This window comes from Heliconius melpomene, chromosome 9, assembly GCF_056956725.1.
Source record: "Heliconius melpomene rosina isolate 202511_hmr_F chromosome 9, ASM5695672v1, whole genome shotgun sequence".
NCBI classification, from domain to species: domain Eukaryota; kingdom Metazoa; phylum Arthropoda; class Insecta; order Lepidoptera; family Nymphalidae; genus Heliconius; species Heliconius melpomene.
In genome coordinates, this window is record NC_140397.1 from 3,097,457 (window position 1) to 3,114,840 (window position 17,384).

At 35.0% G+C, this 17,384-nt stretch overlaps 1 protein-coding gene across 1 annotated transcript in view; it reads left to right on the top strand.

Moving 5' to 3' along the window:
- Window positions 1–3,506: 3,506 nt before the first annotated feature.
- The window catches only part of Delta (neurogenic locus protein delta), a 32,494-nt gene continuing 18,616 nt past the window's right edge, over window positions 3,507–17,384 (top strand). The window contains exons 1-2 of the mRNA XM_085189854.1: window positions 3,507–3,798; window positions 12,582–12,881. Coding sequence (XP_085045980.1) covers window positions 3,751–3,798; window positions 12,582–12,881 — 348 coding nt within the window. The 5' untranslated portion in view covers window positions 3,507–3,750. The remainder of the gene's footprint in view (window positions 3,799–12,581; window positions 12,882–17,384) is intronic.

Consider the following 17,384-nt stretch of genomic DNA (forward strand, 5'->3'; position numbering starts at 1 on the left):
GGATACATCGTGAAGCTGCTTTAATTAATTTATTTATTTTTTAATTTTAATTAAATAATAATAATAATAGAAGGTGTTATTATGTCAGGGGCAGTGGGCGCGGTGGGTGGAGTTCTTTGTTCATCACTAAATGTAGGTGCATTGTGCACGAAAAACCTGACCTCGTCACGTGAACGATTAATTGTGGAATTTGTGAAAAAATACAGTTTCATCCGTTTGTCTATTATTCTAAATAGGTATCTAATTATTGTATTTGTTTACTTGTTAAATTTATTTTTTTCAGATTTATGATGTATCCCACATGTAGTAAGGTAGGCAAAGGGAACCTAGTATTAAGACACTGAGCTTCCCTCTTATCCCTGAATGCTGGAGGCATTGCGTGTTGAGTAGCGGAATTGCCTACTATAATACACTATTATGTAAAAAAACAAATGTTGATAGATTGAAGTCATGATATTACAAAGCTCATACGGAAGGGTTCTTTTAAACTTCATAATTATTTATAATAAAAAAAATTAAAAAATCGACCAGTCCTGCAAATTCCGTACAGGCTTATTTTTTTTTATTTTGATATTTACGCATCCTGCAGAGATGGAAGAATTAAGCCGTAAAACACTGTTGTCGTCCATACAAGAATTAAAGGTATTCCATGGTAATTGCTGGTTTCCAACGTTAAGGTTTATTTTATTATCCCTAGAAAATTACATGCATATAACTATAAAGTTCGTGGCTGTTGTGGAGTAGCACAGCGTCTGATTGTAAACGCGAGAGTAGGGGGTTCGATTTCCACTTGGAACAATAAATTATATTCGTTACCTCGCTCTAGCAACAAGACGAAACACGACGGTGAGTTCAACCACTCAACGCTCGACACTTACAATGCGGGTGGTGTGTGGGGAACGCAGTGTTTTAACAGCTTACTCTAGGTTCCCCCTGCCTATCCTGCTATGTGCAATACTATATGTGGTAATCGAACCCAGAACCATCAAATGAATATAAACTATTAATAACGTTTATATGAATGTTAATATTTACATAATATGGTATCTTCCAATATGTCGTAAACTTTAAGCGAAATTACATTCTACAAATATTATAATTATTTCTATCGTTCGAAATCAACATAAATAGTTTTCATATATTACGTACATTTAATTTCGCTTTTAAATAACATCATGCAATTCCATTTGCGAAGTAGCCATCATAAAATAAGTTTATATTATAGACGATTAATTTTGAATTTGTAATAGATATAGCAATGAATCTTGTAATGTTTGTTTGCTTAAATAAGAAAATATTAATTTAAATCATTCAATATTTTAATCATATTTTACCTGAATTATATAAAGAACTAGATTCCCTTGCCTTCCTTCATTTGGTTGTATTAATATTTATAGGTATTGAAAAATATTTTACCAGTTAACACTATAAAATAAAGTAGTAAATAAGTGCCTATCTACGTAGGTACTTCGAATATTTCTCACGATAATATCGTCGGCCTTATTGTACTATGAATTAATATTTAATATAATAAAATATGTAGATATGTTTTATTGTAATATTGTGAAAAAGTGTATGAAAATTACAACTAATTTCGCAATTCCTTATCTAATTAAATCTAATTACGCTTTGATATAAATATTTAATAGATTCAATGAATTCTAATTAACTATTTAAAAAAAACAAATTATCAAAACGCCAATTCCGCCATTGTTGTAAATTGTAATGAATAGAACACAAATGTCAAATTGTTTTTTTTTAAATCCTCATTAAAAACACTGGTCATTGAACGCATAATATAAGGATATCTTAAACTAGTTTTTTAATTTCAAATAGGTAGATGTTACATCAAATAAATTGTATCGGACCGTTTTACGTGCTTTAATTAATTCGAGTATTTCAGTTACCGTTACATAGTAAATATAATTTCGTATTTTGCACTATCTACGAATAATGACTTTTTATAATCTGGTGTTAATGAACAAGTAGGTTTGGTATTTCCAGAAATAATGACATTTACGACCACATTGTAAATATATCACTCTTGAGTTATCTAATTTGATATGTTTAAAAAAGTTTATTTGCGCTACTTTAAGACCATTTAAAATATCGTTTTTTTTTTCTAGCTTCCCATTGTAACCCGCTCATAGCAGGGTAGGCACCTAGAGTTAAAACACTCAACGCGCGCTTTACTTCGTTACGAAAGCGAGATAATAAAAATATCAAATATCAAATAATATTTAAATTTATTATTATTTTTTAGTTTCCTTTTTAAATAGAGACATACCGGGCAGATGGGTCCCAACTCTTATATAATCTGTCGTAAGTGTCATCATGTTATATTATCTACGCATAACCCACTACACAATAGAAAAGTCAAAGCTATGATTGTATGACGCGTCATTTTACCTACTTAGTGTAGGCGTGGCCTAAACGACCAATAAACTGTAGCGGTTAGGTCTTATGCCATTAGCTTAAGCATACATAAAAAAAAAGTCACTTTAAATATTGAAATACTTAAAACAAAAATTATAAAATTATTTAATGATTGTAATAATAGATTTTTATTCACAGGAAACAGATTTCAGAAATTAAACGTTTAGTCGTTAATTAGATGAAATTTGGAAATTACATGAACCGACTTCCTTTTTATTCGCGTGTTTAAAATTTAAATCAATCAAAGTATTGCGTGGTGCTGGTACTGCTACCACGTTTTATTTGGCCTCAGGATAATATTATTAATGTTAAAATATCCTGCAATCACCCTTCGTGAATATGTTTATCGGCTTGCAACGCAACGGGCAGCTGCGTTTTTTAAGATTCTTAAATTTGCATATGTGAACGGACCTCTATCACGCGAGTCAAAATTTATCAAAATATAAAAGTAATAAATTTAATATTTTATCGTAATTAACGATCTTCGTTAACTTAACTATAACTTAATATTTAAACAAATTCCCATCGCTAATGCTATGGTTAATAAAAATATGTAGTAGATTCTAATGTAAATGTTTTAATGGGATAATTAAAATGATATGATATTTAATATCAGATTCCTCTTATAATCTATTCTAATGCAATTAATACAATATTTTGAAAATTTTTTTACAAGTCTATAAGATATAAAAACATGCCCACCAATTTACACATAACTTTTTTAAATTAATTATAAATAATAATCTATTAGCGTTCAATTTTTATTTTATCTTATATCGTTACATTTTATTATTTAAATCTATTTAGATAATTATAAGCACAAAATTAAAAAAAAATCTTCATAACTTAAAAAGGCAGACAATACCATATCCCAAGCCTATTCACGTCCAAAACAGAAATTGATAAGAAACCGCATCTAAGGCGATTCATTTTAAAAACTTTTCTTACCTTACTACGAGCACGTGTGCGCGGGGCGGCGGGCGGCGGGCACGGGGGGGCAGTCGGCAGATGTGTCTCTCAGCGCCATCTAGCGTCGCCCCCTCCCGCCAGGTGCGCGGCCCGCACCGCCGCCGCCGCCCGCCCTCAGTCCTCAGTCCGCCGTCACGCACCGCCGCGATCACACGTCTGTACGCCTCTCTAAACACACGCCGGTAACGCGCGCGAATCACGTATACTGTACGCCGTAGTGACACCGTAGTGTTTTGTGACTTAGTGTTAACTTAGTGGAATGCATGTGATGGATTTAGCAGTCGTCGACTGCTGACGGGTGTCGGATCCCGTGTATGCTCAGGCGCCGGTAGTGGACGCGCCAGCATGCGCGCCCAAACGGTGCTCATCGCCCTCCTAGGGTTTCTGCCCCAGGTACTGCGAAACCCACACTCGAATCTCAATTCCTTGTTTATTTACGATATCCTATCAATAAAGACAGTAGTCGACGCTTGCGAACTGAAGCTAGCTTTGCAAGAGACTGCCCGCACCGTCACGACACTCACTTTCCCACGGACGCTGCTCTAGGCCCTAGATCGTCCAGGATAGGGGGGTGTAGGTTAGATGAGTCGTGACCGGGCCCGAGCCAGTCCGCAGCGCCTGTGTGTGTATACTTAGTGCATAGTTGTAAAGAAAGTTCAGGTTTTAATACGGACGCGGGGTCAGCTAGGTCGCGAGCCTCTTCGTTTAAAATTAGATGCATACCGAGGCTTCGCGATGGACTGAAGTCCATTCCTAAAAGGACTAATCTGAAGCACGGACGGGAATAGCATCAGACATGTCGATGTTAAATGTAAAATCAAATACGTATTTCTAACAGAGTTAGTGTTTCTATCGTACATAAAATTTGTAAATTGGGCTCAAAAACTCATGTTTTATGTTAAAGTACTATTTTTATACTAATTATTTCTTTAAAATCGTGATTAGTGTGAAAGAAAATAATATTTTCTATAACATAATGAAGGTCGGTGCCCTAAGAACGGTCAAGGTTGTTACCCCATAATAAGGGATGTAATTATTTGCAACACGAAAATACGTATTACACAAACTAATAATTTGTGTAACTTTCATATATAAATTCTCTTTCTTATTATAATCTTTACTTACTTTTATAATATAGTAAATTCAGTTAAAAACTTGAGTAGAAGTTAAATAGTATTTAAGCATTAATTTAATTAGTTTCAACATCCAAAGAGCACTAAAGCGAAAGATATTTATTTTCATTACATACTAACTGATCGTAACTCTAATGCTTGTAACAACTTAGCCGCCAAGTTAATTTACGACTTAAATAAACAAATAAAAAAAAAACTAAATAACCTATATATATATTGTCATATAAAATCAATATTATTATTCTTTTCCATTAGTAACCAGTATTTAACTATTGCCCCATAGAAACTTTAGCTAATAAATAAATCAGCTTCACCCTGTATCCCGCACACAGCAGAGTACGCACGGAACCTAGTGTCAAAACACTCCGTAACCCATACTCCGCCAAATTTTCCAAGGCATTGCGTTTTGAGTAGCGCAACTCAACGAGTTTTGCCATAATGCTAAAGCGAAGAAATGAAAACATTAATAAATATTAATTGATTTTTCCGAGTGGAGATTGAACCCATAACCGTCGTTAGAAACCTTTGCGCGACTGCGCCATAGCGACTAGTTAAATCTCATGCGCTTGCGCATACGAACTATTACTTATTATATTAATATGTTCGCCTATACACCGTTATTACAAACACAAACACCTTCTAGGTACATATATATATTATTATACATGTATGTCTATGTAACCGGTGTGCTGAGAACGATCTTGAGATATCGTGTGATTTTCGTGCACTTTCAGTTGCCCTTCCTTAAGTTTTATATTATTTTTCTTTTATATGATAGGTATAGTATAATTATCTGAATGCGGCTACCAAGGTACCTATTACTGAGGTCGAGTAAAAACTCTTAGTTTGTAATTCAATTTGTTACGCTTTTTTTGTTAAAATAGATGAGAAAAAGTTAAGTTAATTACGAAAATACTTCTCAATGAAGAACAATTGGTTTTTTTTTACAATATAATTAAATTAAATCTACAGACAGCCAGTGTTAGAGAAAATATCTTAATATATATTGTATATAGAGAAACATAACAAAGCCACATAATAATCGAAGTTAGGTTTTTACTAATATGAAGAACAGCATTCGTCAACTGGTTTGTCCTGTCCACCAGTGCAGTACGTGCTGTGGTGCATTGATATAATTGTCCCGATCCTCTCATTCTTGTGAACCCAGTACATCCGGAGGAATCAATCGCATTCCTGTTCTTGTGCCACGTGCATATTTATAAGGATAAACGAGTGTGAACGACAGGTCGCGGGTTCCATTCTCAGTGGAAGAAATGAATTATTTGTAATTTTCTTGAAGTTCCCTCAACAACACGCAATGCCTCCAAAATATGGCGGAAAATTGGTAACGGAAGTGTCTTAATGAGAACAGAGTGTTACACCAGGTTAGCCTACAAACCTACCTACTAAAAATTACCCCACTGGGTTCAATCGCGTGATACCATTTGATCGGAACAACCATCGGAAACACGTCTGTCTGTCTTAAACCGCAACCGAATAATCCCAATTTCCATTTATTATAAATAATTCGACGAAGCGAAGGTTGAGTTCGTTCGCATCCCCAATTATTATATCGAGGATAACTTAAACTGCTACAATTTTATACTTTAAAAAAATATATGTTTAACAGAGTGTGACTTGAATTGACCAGAGATTGTGGGTTCAATTCCCACTCGAGATCATTTAATATTTTGGTGTCGAGACCAGTTCCATCACTCAATACGCAATTCCGCTAGAATTTGACGGAAAATGGGTAACGGGAATTTCTTAACACTAGGTTAATAACACTGCTTTGCGGGATACAGCGTGAAGCTGAAAAAACCATATGTTTAACAGCTCAATGCGTGTTAAACAAGATTAAAGTAAAACTCATTTGAGGACCTCAAATGGACGGCAATAGTATTTTTATCGGTTTGCGACATAGCTGTATTAATATCGAGATTGTTCGGGTGCCTGTCGGTTATCTAGGACATAGCATGTCAGCTCGTATGGAACGTAGCTGGTAATAGGTATTAGTTGCGTACGATTCGTGATATAATCACTTATATTTCTTAACCTGAGTACGACTGGTTGTGGGTTCGATCCCCATTCGAGGAAATTAAATATTAATTTAAATTTAGCCATTCATTTACTCGCTTGTTGAGCCCCACCACTCAACTGCTAGAATTCGGCGGAAAGTGGGTGACGGAGTGTCTTAACACTAAGTTCCTCTGTCCTGTGTGCGGGATACAGCGTGAAATCGTGAAAGCGTGAAGCTGATTTGATTTTTTTTTTAATATTTCTTAACTTAGTATTCTTAGTATGTATGTACATGTATGTCGCTCGGCCCACATTGCAAGCAGGTGCTACATTAATGGCTACTCTTAAGAACCCTAACATCTGCTTTTTTCCCATAAATTACTTGCTCACACAAATTCGAACTGACCGCGTTGAGGACTAGAGTTCATTTTCCGGGTGAAATTTCTATAACTTTTGGTAGTGTAACTTAATTGACATGTTTATTACCCAAATCGGTATAATAAAAATACAGTTAGTTGAGGCTAGATACCAAAAAAAAAGAAAGCGCTCGCGCATGACTGTATGTCTCAAAATGTCAACTGTCATTGTGACGTAGAAATTGCAATTTTAAGTCAAATATTTAATATGGCCATTTATTCCCACATTTTATAAGAACTCCATTGCTCAACAGAAATACCAGGTATTTACATTGTTCCATTCCCAACGTAGTTACCAAATATCTTAATAGGCAAGGCAGTTCAAACCAAGCAATTTCCTCCCCAAAGTTTCCACAAGAATACAATAATAATTAATCGTCATATGTCATGTTGGTCCACAATAAGCATATAAGTATGTGAAGGTATTTAACCCTGTTATAATTTGGTCCATTGTCCAAACGGTTTTTGTTCTATGAGAACCAACTCAATTATAAGAAAACTCGTACGAAATTTGTATAATCGTCGGTTTTTAACGTTTTAACTATGTGAAATTTCAGTTTTCGTCCCATTGTATGATGAGAGGATATAATGACCGATTGTGAGGCTACATCATCTTAGTTACGACTTCATTATTTAATATTTCAGTATAGCATTACAACACTAGAATTAAATATTGTAAAATATTCAAATATACACATTCCTAAATTAATAATTCATCTAATTGTGAATTCGATTCCCACTCGAGGAAATCAAATATTTGATATTCTCTGATATCGAGATAAAACGCGGCGTTCAGTTCCGAAAATCAACACGCAATGCCCCCCCATAATTTGGTGGAAAGTAGGGAGAAGAGTGTCTTACAACTACAACAAAAAAACATAATAGATATTATTTAAATCCCATGCATCCCAACTACTTTATCTTCGTATCTGTTAGACAAACATTGACAAATGACAAATCCATTACGCCTCCAAGGCGGCAGTCGCGCCTCATTGTGCTCAACCAGCACCATCTTTTTTACGACCATCTTATTTAAAACAATTTATTTTTCTTTTCAATCACTTTTTCATTATTGGTGTCGTACTTAAAAATCAGATTCAACTTCACGCTGTATCCCGCACACAGCAGGATAGACAGATGTACAGAGACACTCCGTTCACCACTTTCCGCCGAATTCTGGAGACATTACGTGTTGAATTACGAAACTAAACGCCGCGATAACGTGCGCGTATTTAAAACAATTAATTTCATTTATTTTTCTTTTCAATCCCGACCGGACGCGGTTCGATTCTCAATGAAGGCAAAAAAGCAATATGGCGGACAGGATCATTGATCAGGTTGCGTAATGTCGCCGAACTGGATGCTTGGGGATGTTATTATGCATTATTTATCAACACACGCATAGCTCGGCCCGTACCTCGAATTAAACAATCGGCACTAACAAGTTAGATTTGTTATTTGTCCTGGCTTTTCACTTTTATCGTTTAATAAAAAAAATATCAGCTTCACGCAGTATCCCGCACACAGCAGGTAGAGAGAATCTCGAATTGGGATTGAACCTGCAACCAGTTGCTTTTACAGTCACACATTTGAACTCCTGCACCACGACTGACCTCAATCTACCATTTAAGTTTCACCAATTTTGTAACATTTTTGACACCCAATATATAAGTTACGTAAGGTTCTATTGTTTAGCGTCTTGTGAATATTATTCAATTTCAAATTTCATACGTGTCAATTGGTGCCTTCTGCTTCAGGCTCTAAGAGATGAGAACTGACGTGGGATGGAAGTAGAGGCCGAAAGGTGACACATACAAATGTATAAACTTCAACTAAACTAACACCTGGCCTCGTAAAAAATAACTTAAATTATTATAATACTATTATATCGTATTATTTTTATACTAAACATAAATAGGTTCTTTAAAGTGTAATTTTAAAACAATCTTTGGAAACAGGCCTATTAAAGTAGCAAACAGCCACAACTATTAAGGCGTTTTATAGTGACGATCAAGTAAAGGTAATGTCGAGATGCACGCAATTCGCCTCCTAATTGACAAGGCAAATTGTATTTGATACTTAACTTACTAAGATGTAGACAGTAAACATAATCTAAAAATAATTAAATATATAATATAATTTAGAGTTCTTTTTGTAACTGGCAGAGTTTTCAATCATTAAAATTCTTTTGTGCTAGAAACTATTTTAATAAGTTCCGTTCCGCCAGTTACGCAGCCCAGAAAGGTTCACACGTACAAATCCAATAACAATCCACCTTGGATCTGGTTTACGATACCCATCCCATCATAGCGTACACCGACGCACGAAATCTCAATTCTCTTGGGCAATGCTTAAATAACCGCAAAATACCTCATTATTCTTCCATATACGTTCTAGGCATTATGCCTGTACGTACCCATTAGCTATGATTCTGCGTCCATTTTCGCTATTAGATTGCATGTTTCTTTTATCCTGATGCAGCTGCCAGGAATTAGTCGTTGAACAAAGACATGGCAACTTTTGTCGCTTCGAACGTCGATTTCTGATCGTTTTTTTTCGTATTCCCTTCAAGATTTCTACATTTATTTTCTTAATACAATTGGAAACTGTAAATCTATTATATTCTCAACTTTTACCCTCTGTTAATACAACAGAGGTTCCTCTGTTAATAACCTCTGTTAATACAATATAATAATATTATACGTGACTTTTAAGTCATCAATTAGCTATACTTAAAATGATTTAAGCAGAAAAAAAATCATACCTAGTAAGTCCTAATATAAATTTCCATTTCTGATTTTGATGCACTGGCCACATCGTCGCGCTATTATAAGACAAGACTGTTTGGGTGTTTATTTTAACACATTTTGCGTGTGTACCGGTCCAGATGAAAAACATTCCCCTTGTGTTTCATTATTTGTGATATTTTTAGATACTGACTACTGGAACAAGTGTTTACGCTGCTGTATACAATGCTGTTCGTGTAATGGCTCCTTAATTGGATCATACTATTTTTATTTGAATACTCCAAGTCTCCAATCCTCTTTTATAGTTACAATTAATTTTAGATATCAAATAATTATTACTTGTAATAATTGATATTTAAATTGTTAATAAATTAAAATAAAATCAGCTTCACGCTGTATCCCGCACTCAGCAGGATAGGCAAAGGGAATCTAGTGATTTAAATAGTTAATACACGATTTATTAAACAATAGAGCGAGATAGAAGATTAGGTGTTCAAAATCAATTTGGTATCGAGACATGCGCCGGCGCAATTAATGTTACATGCCAGTGTTACTTTCCATTTAAAACGGATAAAAAAACAATATTGATGTTCACGATTCTAACGTCCGATGCATTAAAGCAAGTTAAATAAATTACTTACAAATATATTATATACTTATTTGATTCATTGCTAGATGGATTAAGTTAAAGTTTACGAAATTTCTCACAGAAATAACTGTGTTTTTTCTCTTTATTTAAATAATAATATTATTATAATTAAGTCTTTTTTATTATTTTGTTTTGAATAATGGACCAGAAGTTACTTAGCATTTTTTTTACTATAATGAGTCAGTTCTTCATAGCGTTAAAACGCCTCAAGACATTCTTTTATAACTTACTCGGTACGTAAGTATTATTTAATTGTTAACCAGTGGCGCGCTTGAGGCAGAACGGACCTCACACAATAAAACTCCTTTAAAACATTTAATCCAATTTGATTTTCATTCATAAAATTGTTGAAGGAGAATCCGTGAGACCATCTTTTAAATAATTAATTTTGATAAATCTATGCTACTATGCTTTTGATAAACAATCCATCAGCTTCGATAAAAAAGGGGATGTTTAGAGTGGCAGTGTGTTTTTTTGGTTCCTTTTTTTTACGTTCCGCTCCTACCTGGCGTTTACCACGTGGATGTTATACTCTGTCCCGTTTTAACATTTTCAATGAAACGAGACAGACATATGTTTTGCGCGTTCAGAAACAACCCCTATCAACTTGGCAGGAAGTTGGTAGAAATCTGGTCTTTTTTACATATAGCGTGCTTTGTTTAATTTTGTGGTTCAAAATTTTAAATATAAAGTTCTACCGTCTCTAGATAAGACATCATTTGAATGGTTCATTGTTCCTTATTTACTTTCTTTTGTAAACTTTTTGACAAGTTCAGCCAGCGTTGAAGTTCACAGTGCGTGGGAATTTTTAATTGTTCGAATTGTACGAGAATGGTTATTATTTAACGTTAATTATTATATTACTTGTCGTATAATGTCATTATTAATAGATTAATTAATTTTCTTTTTTTGCTCTGGTATCAAGACAAAAGCGCAGCGTGTTTAACACTTCCCTCTGCCCTTTCTGCTTTATGCGGGATACAGCGTGAAGCGTGAAGAAAAAAATACAATCGATTTAAAGATTAACAGCGAAAGTGAGCAACAGGAAATTACCAACATTATTTTCGCGTTATATACACAAACGCCATTACACAATAAAATAGTTATAAATCGTAATGACGAAGTGCTATTTGTAAAACGATTTAGTTTATATCACACATTGTATGGAATCGGGCAGCTGACTGTACGTACATATATAATAATGATTCGAGGAGACACGATCCACGCTTCCAAGCTCGCCACTTCCTTCCGATGCCGTATAATTACTTACGGACGTCTACTTTCGATACTTAAGGAAATGCGCTTCTTTAAAAAAAAAAACAAATATTTTTTAACAAAAAAAATTGATTTGAAGCAGTAAACTATGCAAATTTAAGACTTATATGCTTTTCTCTATAATAACATTGTCAGAATTGGAAAAAAAATAAAATGAACACACGGAAAGCACCAGCTTTCGTATAAGAAAGGATCGTCAACCTCAGTCCACCTGGTTGAAAGTTCTGAGGTAACATACCCACTTAAAAAAAATAAAACAAAGTCGAATTGATATTCTCCTTTTACAGAAATCGGTTAAAAAACAAGGAATTTTGTAAATTTGTTTAAGTTAGTTTAAACATACCACGTATCTACTCCCTAGTCTATAGCATAACTGAATTAAAGCTAGTTTTAATCCCACATGCGTCGCTGCCAACTGCGCATTCTTTCATTAATACAAGGGTTGCTTGCTACCCTAGAGGGCAGTGCGCTATTATTATTTATATGACAAAAAACAATACCAGCTACAACTTTTTTAACGTCTACGTATCTGTCAACGCTAAATAGATTCTTAAGAAGCATGCCCAACAAAAAAGATCGCTTAAAACAAAGCTGGGGGCTTGTAAAAACTTATAAATGACAGTTTTATACAAGTAAATATTAATTTTAAAATCCTCTCGAACTAAGTCGACGTTCAATTCGAGTTAGGGTTATCACGTCACCCCATGTGTGCATTGCCAACCCCAATATTAAGCGACCTACATAACTGTCCGGTGGAACCGTTAATGTCTCAACGGGACCGATCTCTCGGACAGTTGTGCAAATAATTTATTTTTAGAATTACATCTTATTTGGTGTCGAAACTTATATAGCTATTTACTTTTGTTTCCATATAAGAAAACAAAATTTATTAAATACTTAAAGTTTTATATGTATTTAATTTTTTTTTCTATTTCAGGTGCTGACATCTGGTTCCTTCGAATTAAGGATAAAAAGTTTTACGAACTCATTGGGTAGGTTAAGTAGTGGCCAGTGCTGTGATGGTTCCTCAAGTAGTGACGCGCCGTGTTTGGCGCCGTGCAGGACTAAATTCCGAGTGTGCCTCAAAATTTATCAAGCAAACATCGATACAACATCACCGTGTACGTTCGGTGACATAACTACTCCAGTGCTCGGAGGAAACTCCTTGGATGTGCCGAATCTTAACGTGGAAGGATTTACCAATCCCATCGTCTTTCCCTTCGACTTCACGTGGCCGGTAAGTGTTAATTTATTATCTATATAACAAGATATTGTTTTTGATTTCAATGATTGATAGACTGTCAGTAACCATTTCTCATTCTAAACATTAAATCTAACATTCACGTTGATCAAGCTCACGCTCTCAAATGAAACGTTCAATAAAAACGTCGTATTCGTTTTGTACTTGAAATAAAATCGATATATCATTAAAGAAATATTAAGTAGCAACCCTACATCAATAAATCAAAATCGATGCTAGTAAGAAATTCGAATAATCCACACCAGTTGGCATCTCAGCCAGTAAATAATAGAAAAAAAAAAAGAAATTACGAGATTCGATATTCAAATTTGACAGAAGCGATGACGATAAGAATACTTGATGGTTTAACGAGTCGCCGCGTGGGACGGTAACAGCGTTCTATGGTTCATATTTAATTAATTATGAAGTCGGGGTTTATGTTTGAGCTATTCGAATCGTATTAAACGTTTAGCCTTTGGTTGGCCGCCATTGTGGTTTCTCATAATAACACGAGTGCAGAGCCCGGCATGGATCGTGATCCAATATTACAATTATCTATTATTTATTTGCGAATCAAGGATAACAGACATTTTATTTCCATCTTAGTTAAGGCTAAACTTGCGTGAATTGTCTTCAGTTTACACTGTTTCCGTATACTCGAGAATTGGAGAGCTATTTGCGTTTTATTTAGCGGCCCACTTCAAATGTCATGCCGTCTCGTAATGTTTAACCAAACAAACTCCCATGCTGCTTGCACAAGTCCGACCATCTGGAGAAACGTGACATTTGGTAACTTAGCAGGTAGGAATGAGAGGCCGTAGATGAAATTCTAAACTTTTTTTTTTCTCAACCATCGATATGCGTCCGGTTCCTTTTCTGCCAGTATCATTCCATGTGAATTGGCGTTAAATTGGAACTTCCTGTTTCATTTCACATAGAGTTTACTATTGTCAGACATTGTGACATGCGATCAATTGAGCGAAAGTGACGCGAAACGATCCTGTAGCGAGTTTGTGACAGGTTAAGCTTTGAAAGAGAGCTGTCGAATTTACGCCATATGCCGTTCATCTCATTTGATAGGAATTTACGGTAACATCTCCCACATGCTCATCCATATGCCATGAGTAAACCAGGCTTAGGTACGCGAAGTCGTGACCTTTACAAGTCATGTTATAGTTGGGTGCGCTGCATTTAAATTAAATAATCTCCCATAGACTATTAGCTGTTTTTTCGCAATGAGGTCATCGAAGAACCGCCGGTTACATGAGCCATAACGTTCATATGAATAAATATTATTTACTGCACAAATACCAACTTTGTATTATGTTTTTTTATGAAAAAGTTTTAGAATATTAATATATTATTTATTAATCAATAATTAATAATTATATGTTTCTATAATTCATTAAGAAGCATGGGTCAGTGGTCAGCATCACAATATTTTGAAACATGACGCCGCCATGGTCCCGCAGGCGGAGTTGTAACGGTTGTACTCGTGTTACCTGGAGTAGTCAACTTTGTCGCCACCGTACGACAAAACGTACCAACTTTATCTTGATCCCATGAAACAAATCGACTTTAGAGCCCGCATGGAGAGATCTGACCCTCGCGATAACAGGTCACTAGTAATATTAATATTACTAACAACATTGAACAGTGAAATTACAAGTAAAACGGCGCGAGTTAACGACCCATACAAACTATTCATCATACGTTTAGAGAAAGATGGCTCACTCGAAAAGAAACTCATTTGTATTCACAGCGAGAGCTTCATTTATTTTACTTTAAACAATTTGTGTTTGTAAATCACAAGTTCTATATTGAGAGACGTTAACGGGCACGGATGTGACAAAGTTGAGGACCGGATTAAAACAAATATTACATATGCATGCAAAAAGTTGTTTTTAACATTTTATATACAATGAATGGTTGGAAATTATTTATCGTGTGGGGTAGTGGTGGCCTTTAGAGGGTGTGGACCTCGACGACATGAACGGGTTCATTCATTCCATGTCAACGGGAAACCGTTACGGGTTTGCGACGACGTTCTTGCTAAAAAAACATGGAAATCCACAAATAGATATTCAAAATGCACCTGCCGTAGTACCTGATGTTTTCTTGTGTATGAACCTACTATATTGAACACCTTTATAATAAACTGGCCATGAACTATACTTTTTATGGACAGACAGATCCGTATTGCTTCAAATATGATTTTAGACGCCATTGTTAAATCTTATCAAAGTAAATTGTCTTCATCTCGATACATTGAATACAACCTATCGAATGATTAATTACACACAAATTAAATATCAGTTATTTTATATTCGATAAATAATTCGGATATCCCTGGGAACAAAATTGTTTTGGCAAGTCACTTTCCCACAAAGCTTACGAAGGTCGGCCATCTTACAATAACAAGACGATGTTGCAGTATGAATCCGAGCAAATGATTTTTTTTTAAATTTTACTGTCTATGGTAGAATAAATATTAAAAAAAAGCTTTTAAGGAAATATAAATTATGGCTGCCTTTTCAATTTCTAAATGAGTTTCCAATACTTGGATGACAACTTTATTTTTAAATCATTGTCCCGGAAGGAATTAATTTTGAGTGGACGACGACATCGGGAGCTTTATAAGTGTGAAGCATAGACAAGAACTATCATGGATTAATTAAATTTAAAACAGACATTTACTATGGATAATTACTATTAGCCTTTTTGTTGTTATATATTTCCCTATTCGTGTTTAACTTTAACATCCATGTAATACCTGAGTTTCTAATAAAATACAATTAACACATAACAATTAATTACATTTCTAATGAGAAATCAAATTAATATGTTATAATAACAAGTTGAGTACGTACTTGATTAATGCATTTATGTCATAATGTGAAGAAACACGATTCTTTATTGTGGAACAAGTAGACTAAGCAACGGCGTAACTAATTCTAGAGATTGTTAGTTATTTTGCATGTTTCGACAATGGTTTCACGCTCTGAATGTTTGGAAAAATTTAAATGAAAGTAGCGTCTCCTGAGACGTTCATGTCGACATATATTTAATATGTATAGATATATCTATATATGTCATATATGACATACGGTATTTTATTTCGCGGAAATTAACGCTGTTGCGACGTCAAGCGCGATCCAAATCTCAAAACAATTGGAAGCCGTTGTCACGTGTGAACTGTACACCAGCTACAACCAACTTTTAGCACCGGTACTATCATTAGAAAGCAATTAAAAATCTGTACGTACGGTCTGTCATAAAGTATCTTCGCGCTGGTGAATCTTAACATCAAAATGTGGGCGCCACGAAAACGTAATTACTATTGAATTATAATCAGTTGGTATATCCGGCATTACTATTCCATTCGCGATGCGGCCATTACATAAGTCTGCAGTCATTTAAATTTCAAACTCAAACTCAAACTCAAACCTTCACCAGATCTTCGGCTTATTAGTCCATAATTTCAAAGAGTAACGTGATATGTGAACGCCTCGTAACCTTATGTACACGAACCACTGAGAAACTTCCGTCTACCAAGTTTTTTCCGAGAGTGCTCTTAATAATTTCCTTTATCTCGATCCGCTCGCGCCGGGATCCTCTTAAAATACTTACCCCCACATCCGCTTCTTTTAATAATCCACCGAAGCTATGGAATGCCTCATTCGATCGTGTTCCCTCTTTACACCGTCTTTTATCTCTCTCCTTTCCAACGAATAGCAATTAAAGTTGGACAAAAAAATGTATTGTGAAATGAAATTCTTCGCAAGAGTGTTCTGAGGGACGAGCTATAACACATACATACATATAGGGTTGCGTATATAACTATTATTTCAAATTTAAACAATCGGAGCGTATATAATTGGGCTGGGCTGGGCAGGTTGCATTGTTCACACCCACTGCACAGCTATTCGGTAACATATTAATTATTAAGACATTTTTTTTAAAAATTCCTCTAAATAAACAAACCACATAGTTAAATGGCCTCAAGTGGTTCGGGTGCTAAATCAACACAAATTTAGAATTGCCTCCAAAATCCCGACACCATAAATAATGCACAGTCATAGAAAGATAAAGAAAATAAACTCATCAAGAGAATGAATGGACAATAAAGTTTACCAGTCTTGTTATTATAGCGCATCTGAGCTGAACGCTTAAAACAACACCACTTTTTCACACGTACAATCTTCAAGTTCTTATTCTGACATTTTGTAATTATATTATTATATTTTTGTGAAGTAACAATTTCAAATTGTTACCCAAAAAAATTTAATCATCTAAGAAATTGTACTGCATTCCAATAAACCATAACAATCATAGTCCAGGGTCTCGTTCTCACGTCAGAGCGCCAGGGAGCAGCCCTAAAATCTGCATTGTTTAAATTCTTCGCATTCTTCTCTATATTCATCACACGTACAATGTTTCTAGGAATTGTGAGTAGCACCGCGAGCGCTCACATGCTCTGCCTGTATCCGCAACTGAGCG